The sequence below is a fragment of the Echeneis naucrates genome, chromosome 14 (assembly GCF_900963305.1).
Source record: "Echeneis naucrates chromosome 14, fEcheNa1.1, whole genome shotgun sequence".
NCBI classification, from domain to species: Eukaryota; Metazoa; Chordata; class Actinopteri; order Carangiformes; family Echeneidae; genus Echeneis; species Echeneis naucrates.
The window spans coordinates 14,848,305-14,860,019 of record NC_042524.1 but is presented as its reverse complement, the minus strand read 5'-3'; the positions used below and the strand labels follow the sequence as shown (position 1 = coordinate 14,860,019).

Below are 11,715 nucleotides of genomic sequence, written 5' to 3'. Positions count from 1 at the left end.
GCACACATGATTTTATTAAACAGTAGGAACATTCTCATTTGTTTGTTGTGCGCTGCACTGTCTGGAACATTTTATTGAGAGATTTACAGCAAATAGCTGGACAGGCTTGTCTGTCTTTGGCTAATTCAATATCATCACTGCTCATTGCCCACATTATCTCTGGCCTAACAGATTTTAAAGGGGTAGCCTCTTCAGTGGAATCACAGCAACAAATTTTCAAGCGGTTGAATTTCTCGGATATCAAATATCAAGCATATTTAACATACTAAAGGTTAAGCAATCCAACAAAAATGAATTGTCGCAGCCGGACTTCTAAGGCTTGATCCATAATGTCAAAATTCTGGAGTCTAACTTAAACAACAAAGTTTCCTCATGATTCAAGGGTCTCCCACAGGTTTTTTTTTTTTTAAAGGCCAGTGTCATGTATACCAAGTTTGCTCTCTTTATAAGGTAGATTTAAAATAGCAAAACAACATGATTCCTAATGACAGCAAGAGAAATAATCCATCTGTCTGCACATATCATCGTCATCTCTCACAAACATACCCTGCATCACTCATCACTCATCATGCGACTCAACAGTCTTAAAATTGCATGGAAGCTTTCATTTATTAGAAAGACTCACTCAGGCAGTATTTAATCAGTATTAGGGATGGCATGTAACATTAACAATACTTGACAGTGTACTTTATCACTGAGGCCAGCCGAAGCTGCCTCTCCCAGTCACTGCTGGGGCAGCACTGTACATGCAGCTACGTCTACTCGTGTAGTAGGCAAATTAAGTTATAACATTAACCGAGTTAGGAGCAAAGATTCAATCACCCATACCAACAGAGGCACGGTAAGCCTCTTGCTGCCCTGTGAATTGGCTCACATTCATGTTATGTCTTTCGCTGACAGTCTACCAACTTCCCTTTCCTCTAAATTCAATCACTCATCAATCCAACTTTATTACCCGGTTTAGAAACAAATAATGGGCTTCTCCTTGATCATTGATCTCTTTAACAGAGATCTAGCAAGTCCTGTTTAATCATTCCTGACTGTCCACCAGCCTCAAGCTGCTTCACAGCCCACCTCTATCAAGCTCGAGTCCACATTTCCTCACACAGGAACAAATCCATGGTTGGTAGGGAGGCAGAACACACAAGAACAATATACATAAGAGTCTTATTCTGAAGCAGGCTTGACACAAACTAACTGGAAAAATTGAGGAAAGAGAAAACTATGACACCAAATCATCAATAAGGAGTGCTTTCTGCATTTCACAGTGTCCCTAGTAAATGACAATAAATAAGTCTGATGACGAAACTGACTAAAAACATGGGATGTGATAGAACATGTTGTTTCTTTACTTTTAGTCTAAAAAGTGTCTACCCTTCTAACCATGATGTATTTTTCAAGAAGCAGCCAACAAAAGTCCAGCAGACAGGTTAAATTTGAAATACAAGAGATAGATCTTAAAATAAAAAGTGATCTTTTAAATAAAACATAGTGTTTGAAGGTTTTCAGTATGTTTTACATTTTAGGGCGTGTGGTGGAAGTCAAGGTTTGTCAAGGTCTAGTTTAATGACTAGCTCACAATCACACTGCTGTAAAGGTTAATACGTCCTATTTTAGTGCTTGTAATTGTCGGGGTTAGAGTTATTTTAAAGAGGTTGTAAATTAATTCACATTGAGTATTCTGCCTCATTTGCATTTGAATTATTCTATGAACACAATTTAAAATGATTCTGTAAAAATGTACATTAATTCCAACAAATCATTCAAAAGCTATTCTTAATTGTGGTGTTTATCCTCTTTAAAACAGCTACAGCATTAGAATACTGTATCTGACTAAGGAGAATAAAGACAGACCTTAATCCTACTTTCTCCTCTCCTTCCAAATCAAAATAGCACATTTAAAATACTGCAGCAAAAATCTGAACACTTGTAAGTGACACTGCCAGTCACCTTCTAGATGATGTGACGGTTCTCAGTCGTCCAGGCCATCTTAGTCTTGGAGTGTTCCCACACGCCTTTTGGATGAGAATGTTTGTTTTAAATTGGACAACAATGTGCTGCAATTGTGTATTCTCTGTAGCAATGGCTCGTATCTACCTCTCCAAAACGATTTAAACTTCAGTATGCAGCAGCTGCTTTTGTACTGGCGGGATACTTTCACGGGATACACATCATAATGCTGTACCTGAAGCAACAGCACGGCCACATTAAGATGGTGAGTCATATATCTCCCCCAGTCTTGTTGGAACACTTCTTTCAGGTTTTGGGGAGATTGATTGTGACCTCAGAAATGGTTGGGTTCAATGTTTTGGTGATGAAAGTGTCTGAGTAATTTTATGTTAGTGCAGATGTGTAGAGCAGCTTTTGTGTAGGTTGCCATTGGTGCCACTGTACAATTCCTTGCTGGAAGGTAAACATCTTTTTCTCCAAAACTGACAGTGAAGTATTGAATTCGTCACAGCAAGTGTTTGTCACCTTCAACATAAACCCATTCTCATTCCTGTTTTTGTGTCATCACGAAGGACCAACGAAGACCAACTGTAATATAATTGCTCGTCTATTCTTACATCAGGGCTTAGAAGAGCTTTTGCCCCAAACACTAGTATAAACCTGTAAGTATGTGTAGTTAATTTTGACGCAAACTGTTTGACATCCAGTTCATACGAGCTGCTGGTTATTGCTGCACTTTGGTTAAGTGACTCTATGCAGTAGTACATTGCTATTGGTTTTAAAACGATTATTATCTATTTTTGCATCATGTTCATCAACAGTTCGTTGTTCAATGCTCCATAACAATTGCTCCATGTAAAATGATACACTGTGCAGTGTGTAATCTGTTAATGTAAGTCAAGCAGGGCTTCCTATACACCAAAATATGACACAAAACCCCCAGGTGAAATGTAAATATTATATCTGTAACCCATTAGAAATAAGAGCAGTTGAATATATTGACATACATAAATGTTGATACTCCATACAGTAGGGTTTAAAAGTATTTGTAGAATGAAAGAAAGATGTTTACGTTTTAGAAGAAAACACTAAACAGAAACTAGTTTCAATAAACTGGAAAAGCACATAACTAACATATATCTTTGCTAGACATTATTACAATAATTCATCATACAGATATTGTTTGTATATACACAAATACAAATTTTGGTGTGGTCATTTCGAATCCGTGTATTCAAGGGATGAATGCATGGGACAATGAAAAATTGCCTTGTAGCATCACTCATGACACTTGTATCTCTTGTGTCATATTTCAATGCACTGATCAAATTGGATGTCATCAACAAATTAAAAAAAAAAAAAAAATGTGGTGTTTGCGTTTGATGTTTCTGAAAAGGCCAACTGTTAACAGCAGCTTGTTTGTGCTGAACTAGGCTAGACAGCTTCCGGCGCTGGCATTATATTTGCACAGCAGATGTGAGAGCACTATTGGTTTTCTCATCTAATGCTTGTTCAAAAAAACCCAAGAAGAAGTGCAAGAAGTGCAAGTTAATAAATGTTTTCCCCGCAATCTTGTTTAAATAAGAACAAAAGACTCAAACAAAGGCATACCTTTCTATTGAAGCAGAAGACATTTTCACTACATTTCCTGTTGGATTTGATGAAGCCCCTGGGGGCCAGCCAGAGCTACCTTAGCTTTTTCTGAAGGAGCCGCAATGATACAAAGGTCCTCGTGGATCACTGAGTTCCTCACACTGTCACACAGAGACAGGCTATAAACCCCCCTGTCACCTGTATCCACTTGTATCCACAATCTCATTCTTTCGGTCACTGCCCAAAAGCCTTGTGACCGCAGGTCAGTGCCAAGCGGGAGACTGACCGGACCGGCCAAGAGCTTCATCTGATGCACAAAATCTACAGTCGGCCTTGCTGTCCCTCCTCCTCGCATTCCCTGACACACCTGAACTCTTCTCTTTTGATCACATGACCTCATTAATGGAGCAGTCCACCATTTATCCGCGGATGAATCCAGTCATCATACATTCAGATGCTGCCTCTGTCTGATGGTTGTCTGAAATGATTGCATTTGTTCCTCACAGAAATGCGAATATATGCAGCAAAAACCCTCCAAAATGTAATCAGGAGTGAAAAAGGGGCTGTCTGGGGGAAACCTGTGGTGTAAGTATTAGGTTTCTGGCATGTATTGTTCTTGTGTTATTATGTTCTCAAACCTGTGCCCACACAGACAGATGCCACAGTGATGCATGTATTCCCACACCTACTGCAATTAGACAATACACAACGTGTGGCTGCCCTTTTTCTCTTTAACACTACAACTATCATCAAATTTTACTATGCTTCTCTTAGGAAATGAAATCATTAGGCTTTTTATTATTAAAATGTACTTATCATCATGGTATTCATCATAAATGATCACAGCAGCACTCTAAGATTAGATGAAAACCCAAACTTGGAATATTTTATAATAATAAGAAAAAAATACTAATCTACAAATCATATCTGTTCAGTTTTCATCAGAAAAATAAATGGATTTTCTCTAAAAGTGACAAATGGATTATGGTTAATCTTCCTCTTTGAAATCCAGTAGAGTTATGTTTATCATGTTTTCTTCATATCAGCATAAAACAATTACTTGAAAATTTGATGTGTGTGATGTAAATATAATACTGTCCATGATAATGAGTTTGAAATCAGATATATTTTAGTGTTCCTCAGCACATCAGACAAATCCCCAAACTGAGGCACATTTTTCCATGTGCCTCAGTAAGTGCTATTTCATTTCCAAAATGACCAAACACTTCTTTAAATTAAATATTAACACACAGTTCGCAAAAAAAAAAAAAAAAAAAAAAAAGTATGCAGTTCACCTTTTTTAGCAAAATTTTGCAAAGTATAATATATTATAGACTAATAATTAAAACGTGGCGCAGGAAGGAAGTGATTTTTAATTAAATAACATTAAAGCAGAGATGTTAAGAATAGACATGGGAACCACGTTTTTAAAACAAGCTGTGCACTTTTCGCACTTTTTAAATATTGGACTCTCACTGTAGTTATGAATTAATGTTAAAATTCTTGTATCCTTTTTACAAGAATCAGTCAATTTCTAAAATGGCTAAAAAACAAAAAAAAAAAAACAAAACGTGATCAGGCCTGCAGCATGTTATCACATTACTCACACACAGGAGAGACACTGTAAAATAAAGCACCTGATTGATTGAAAGTACCTTAATGTTCAAGTGGAATCCAATTTCCAACACTGCCACATATATCTCTTCTAAGGCTAAGTCTATGTCCTTTTAGGACCAGAGGAGCGGTGCCATTTTAGAAAACATCTAACAAGATTAAGAGGTGAGTGCCACATAATTCTCTCACCCATGACTATCTGTTTGAGATCCAGAAAGAGGCCATTTCTATGGAAATGCAATGTTTACACGCATGGGAGAAGTCTATTATCTGCCATTTTGAAAACGTTAAGAGTACAGTTCTTCCCGGGGTTTCTCCCTTATATTGCTCTCAGCATTTCCTTCCTTGCTTTTCCTTTTTTTTTTTTTTTTTTTTTTTCCTCTTTTTTTCCCTGTGCTCATCCAGAGGAAAAAACAAATGGTCTAAATGTCCTTGCGCCTGATTAAACAGAAACCCTTTCTTTTTCCTCCACATCTATATCACAAGAGCAATATCTCACCAGTCCCACCTCCTTGTTCCCTAAAGTACCTCCTCCAGGAGCTGAACGGGGCCTTTTTCACCTTGAAAGCATTTAAATGGAGTTGGTGGGATTGGACCCTTCTCTCTCCACTCTACCAAGGTGTATCAGGAGTTCAATAGTGTTTTGTGGAGCATGAAGGTATACAGAAGAAGCACTGTGTCCACTGCAAGAGAACAAAGTGATAGTAATGCATCGACAACACCACTCATCTCCACAAGAGAAAAGTCCATCTCTTGTGATGTCTAGATTTGATTTTAAGACACCCTTGTACATCACTTCAAAAGTGTCCCAAGAGGTGTGATGCAGTTTGAGATTTGACTATTATGATCCAAGAAAACCACGTTAACAGTGAGAGCTTGAAATAACCCTTATCTCAGAGGCAATTCTTCACATAGCTATGTTTTTTTTTAAATCGTCTTTGAAATTTACTTTGTAGTTGCACAATGTATGGCATGGTTGATGTTTTGGATTGCACAGGTATTCAGTCGTCTGCCAGGTGTAGGTTGCAGAGGATACTTCCTGCCTCAAAAGGACAAAGGGCAACATTTTAGGGTGATGGGCGATCCCCTCTGCCCTGAAACAGGTGGTGACGCATTTAGTGATCCTGCTTCACACGTGGTAGTTGACATGACTTTTTTTTTTTTTTAAGTGTAGGTACTTGTAAAAAAAAAAAAAAAAATTAATAAAAAAATAATAATGATGTACTACTGCCTACTATCTCTGCACTGAACTGAAAATTCACCTTGAGATGCTTTGATGAATTCAGTAAATAATAAAAAAGGCTAAGCTGAGGGGGACTAATGCATCTATATTTTGTGTGTATTATTTAAAGGCAAGGTTAGTTAGTGGATTTATTCTTGTTGCCGGTTATCTCGTATCTCAGCTCTCTATAAACAAGTTGAACATTCCCTTCCAGTGGGAGAGAACCTTTGACTCTTCATGTCCATCACCTACACCCTCGATATGGAATAGTAAACACACCATGAAGTCTGGAATACGGTGATCAGACTGTCTGACCCTAAGACTTTACAGTATCACAGTCCGCATACAACAGCCAACCATTTGACCATCATTTTTCCCGACTTGGTTCAAAAATTTGCAGCCTGGTGCCGTGTCGCAGCTGTTCAGGCAGAAAATTCCCCAAAGGGATTTAATCCTTGAATAGTCAGCTGGACCTCCCCAACTTCCGCAGTCACCTTGCAGCTACCGTCTACCTTATGCTGCAATCGTAAGGAAGCACAGATTCCATGTTTCCCTGACAGACATGAAATCACACCCACACATTATACTAATTACTCGTGGAGCTCAGCCAATCTGAACAAAAGGAGCGATGAGCGAGGCAGAAACTAAGCACCGTCACCAAAGGCCCCGCTCAGTGCTGCTGGTAAATCATAAAATACAATATAATATCATATTATAATTGATATCAATTTAGAGTTCTGCCCCATACTACTTAACGTATCATGTGGGGCAATTTCAGTGCCAGGATGACTCAGTGATCTATGAGCCAAAATGATGAGCTTCAACTGGCAGCCTCGGGCGTTGCTTCTCGGCAGGACCAGTAACTATCTCTGTCCTTAAATAATTTCAGTGTTGTTTTGGAAAATTTTGTTAAGAGCAGCTTGATGCCATAATTGAGAAAAATGCGAAGTGTTTCCTCTGTTCTGGATAGCGTTCCTTGAGAAAAGAAAAAGAAAAGAGAGGGGAGGCATTTAATAGAGGGTAAAAATGGAAAAGAAAAATGCAATTATCTCCTTGGACGTGTTATGCTGCATGTCATTACAATTGGTTAGTAAGGCAAAAGCAACGCCTTCCACTATCCTGTTGCTTTAATTACTCTTTATGTTAACTAAACACAATGCCACCAGCTAGCCAACACAAGAACCGCCTCAACAAATTCTACAAAAAGCTCCTCGTTGCTGCTGCTTGTTTTACACATTTCATTATTAGTGGCAAAATGTTTTGACAGTGTTGTTTAAAGTGTTCTGTGATTCATGGATCTTTTTGTCTTCTCCTTTTTCTGTTTTTTTTGTAAACCACCTTGTTTGCACATACTATGGTAATTCTCAGACTGCTGGGTCACATTTCAACGCGTCGTCTCACTGGACCGAGCACCTAAAGCTTCGAGACAGTAGTTTGTCACTTGTATGCAGGTTTGGGCTTTGTGGTCAGGACACATGTCTACTCTGTCTACTCTCACCAAAGGCTGAGCATGCCTTGTGTTGAACACACTGTCACACACACCATCTGTTACCTCCAACACTCCTGGCTTGGGCAAACATGGTTATGAGTAGGTAATGGTGCGGACAAAACTTGTGACCTTGACACTGTCTCCTATGTGTGATCAACAGAGAGAGAGAGACAGAGAAAGAGAGGTAGATTGATGAGAGTCAGTGGCCCTTTTGATTTTGGTTTGTGTGAGAAAGGCAGTGGATTCCCACGTTGCCTGGAAACATGTCCGTCTCTGTGAGTGATGAGCGATGGAGTCTTTCTCTGCCTCCCTTATCTTATTCAACTTCAAAGATTAACATCAAATCACCTCACTCAGCAAACGCACTGTACAGTCTCTGTTTTGACCTCCTGTTAGACTTCAAATGCCATAATTTCACTGCTTATTCCACGTGCCATTTTCTCCTGTGTCTCTCCATTGTAATGCCATTTTCAATCTCACTCCCAAATATACCAGAGTACACTTGCCAGATGCATTAGATCTATTTTCAGAAGTCTAAATCATCTGCTCTGGCTTTTGTCTGAAGGTGAGCTGTCACCAAGACTCAGACTGTCCAAAACGATTGGCATTTCTAGAATGCTTAATCAGTCCATCGTTATAACTTGCAAATATAATGACTCTATTTGATACATTTGACAATTTCGGTATGGGAAGAAAAGATTTCACCTGATAACATTTTACTAAGTAATATTTACATTTTCTCAGCTGACCTTTGAAGGCATCATGTAGAGTGTTTCCTCTGCAGGACAACATCAAAATAAAATCAATGATGGCACAACATGGTGCCAAACAGTGGAGATGACTGCAGTGCCAGCACCGCACTCCTGATCAGATTTTAGACTAAACGTGTGGTCAGTGTTTAATGCAGCGTTAATGCCTGTTGATGCTTAATGAGATAATATTGTCATGTCACATCATCAGGTTGTGTCAGTGCGCAATAAATACTTTGGCCCGAATGACAAAAATCTCATCGTGCTGCTGTGATGCTTATATGTTGCTTCACTATACACATATACATGTGACGTTAATGTTTTTTCTCAGACTTGATGCCCACTTGATGATGCTCTGTAATCATCACATGCATCATTGTCATGACTCAAATGACCCTTATTTACATTTAAATATTGACATCCATCATGGCTTTTCTCTATTTCTATTACTCTGAATTTTTGTGGGAAGAGACATTAAATTGCTCACATGCGTTTTACTGTAGGTTCTAAAGATGAATAGCAGCCCAACTGTGTATCAGGTCATTTGATCCAATTAGCACTTGAATTTTGCTTCTCACATCATTTAATTTCAACTTGATCAATGGATTAAGATGGCTGCATTGATGAAAAGCCTGTTTCTCATCTCCTCGTTGCACTTCTGAAAGAAAGGATTTGCAGCTGGTTAAGGTCAGGATGCCAAAAAATGTGAAAAACAGTGTTTAGTGACGAGTTACTTCCACCCTTCTCTGAGCGGTGCTCCTGAGATGGAAATGCAGTGTGTTTTCTTTTCTGTCTTCCCCCCTTTTTTCACTCAATATTCCACTTAACTGTTCCTGCACTCCAGTTTTGTTAAAAGCTTGTACTATTGAGGCATAACCAACGAGTTATTGAGAGGAAAGTGCCCTCGATATTGTTATAAACTGAGTTGCTTCCATAAGGACGACCTGACAGGAAAATTCTCCTGAAAACATCATTATCTGATGGATGAGACCTATCCAATTGATGTAATTGTGTTCACTTTACACCCCCTTCATATGGACTCGATTTACCCCTCGTCCACAATTATTATTTGATCTACTGCTGTGAACACAGTGCCAAAAATGGTTTAATTTCACCCTCTGGATCAATAGCACCTGATACAGCCCATCTCATTCTCATCTCACGCAGAGGCACTGCATTTATAATACTATTGACAATATGGAGCAGTATTGACGAAAGGCAGGGCAAGTACCTCGGGCAGTGGGCAGGAATGATGTGCCATTTCTTTGCAGCTGTTCACCTTTGTAATAGCTTTTTCAAACCATGAATATGAATTAAATAAATAAAATCCCAACAAGTGAAATTGAGGGGCTTTGTTTAAATTATATTACTCAATGTCCATTGTGGTTTCTGGGAGAGTGGTGTGGCCTGATCATTGGAGCATAAAGGGTTAGGGTTTAAAAACTCAGAAATATAAAAATGATCCATCACCTCTGTGAGAGCAGAACGTTTGTCTGCTGGGCAAAAAAAAAAGCCAATAAAGTCAGCATGGTACAGAACAGATGAGAGGAAATAAAACACGGAAGCACGTCTTTACAATGAAAGGACATTTAATGGGGTTTTTGTTTATGATCAGGCATACACTTTACTGAAATACACCCACACTAGATGTTAAATGAAACCACTAATCCACAGTGATCATAAAAAAAATAACAGAAATGAAACAAATATGAAGCGAATAAAATGAAATAAAGACTGGAAAAAGCCGGCACTTTTAATTTGCAAAACATCCTGCTCATGCTGCAGACTGTGTCTGGTCAACGTAACTGCAGTTTGCTTTATTAAAAAAAAAGAAGCAAAGGAACAGAATTGAGCTTTAGTGGGACCAGAGGTCTACTGAGTTTTACCATTCAGATCTATCTTTTAGTTTCTCCCAGGCCAGCGGAGCGGAGAGGAGGGGCCGGGCTGAGCTGAGCCACACCGTTGGAGCCTCTCACCTCTGACTGAACCCCCCCACCCCCGCCTCCTCCTCCTCCTCCTCCTCCCCCCGTCCCTCAACCTTTTCTTTTATTTATTTATTTATTTTTTTTATCCCAACTTGTCCCGAGTGAGGATGGACACGTTTGCCCGCCGTCGGAGCAGGTAAAGTGTGAGCAGAAGAGATGCGGTCGGACCGGAGAACCGCCAGCAGCCGGAGCGCTTTTGGGCGTCGGTGATGTTTTCAGTCGCTGACTGCAGAAATTCTCCTCCAACGTGTCGACGGACCGCCGCCGTTCACTGGTGCGCTCTTGGAGAGGAGGAACGGACATGTGAATGAAAATGATTTCCGTCCTTCCTTCCTTCCTTCCAGCGGCTCATAATATCACTGCTGGGCTCGGTTTAGTTCACTAACTTGAAACAGGAAATTGCCGCTAAGTGGCAGACGAGAAAACAGAACTGATTGATTAATTGATTTTTTTTTTTTTTCTTTTCGTCTTCTTTTTTTTATTTATTTTTTTTTTTCTAGCTTGAAGAAGAATTCATGCGCCGATAGCTTTCGGGGCCAATATGCCAGAATGGGTCCTCTACAGTATTTCTTTCTCTATGGATTTCTGTACGCCCAAACTGACGGTAAGTTTACGGATGCATCTCTTAACTGATTGTTACGGTTGAAAGTGTGTCTTGCCCCACATTAAAGCATTAGAGAAGCGGACTCGGGCTGTGACCTGAAGCGTGGTCGACCCATGCTCCCATCATCTGAAGCGCACCAAGAGGAAGGAGACACCCGGGTTACGGTATCCCGCATGATTTTACAGGGAATTTGCCTTTTTTCTATTCGATTCCTCCCAGTAATCATAAAAATGCGCCCGCAGCGATGCGCCATATCATAGTTGGTTCGTTTTTAGTCTAGACATTGAGCCAGGCCAAATGTGTAATGGCATAGGTAGACGGAAGTTGTTCTTTTATTCATAAGGGCTGCCTTAATTGAGCACATTTGTTACTTGAACACAATTGCTGGCAGCTTTTGAAATAGCCATTCTGAAAAGAAATGTGTTTGAGATGTGAGTTTGAGAAATTAGTCCAGATGACCAAACTCAACTTTTTTTTTTCAGTGTATTCACGAAAAGAAAAAAAAAAAA

General features: G+C 39.5%; 1 protein-coding gene across 1 annotated transcript in view; it reads left to right on the top strand.

Moving 5' to 3' along the window:
• Positions 1-11,151: 11,151 nt before the first annotated feature.
• The window catches only part of LOC115054570 (roundabout homolog 2-like), a 72,450-nt gene continuing 71,886 nt past the window's right edge, over positions 11,152-11,715 (top strand). The window contains exon 1 of the mRNA XM_029519840.1: positions 11,152-11,206. Within this exon, the coding sequence (XP_029375700.1) occupies positions 11,152-11,206 (55 nt within the window). The remainder of the gene's footprint in view (positions 11,207-11,715) is intronic.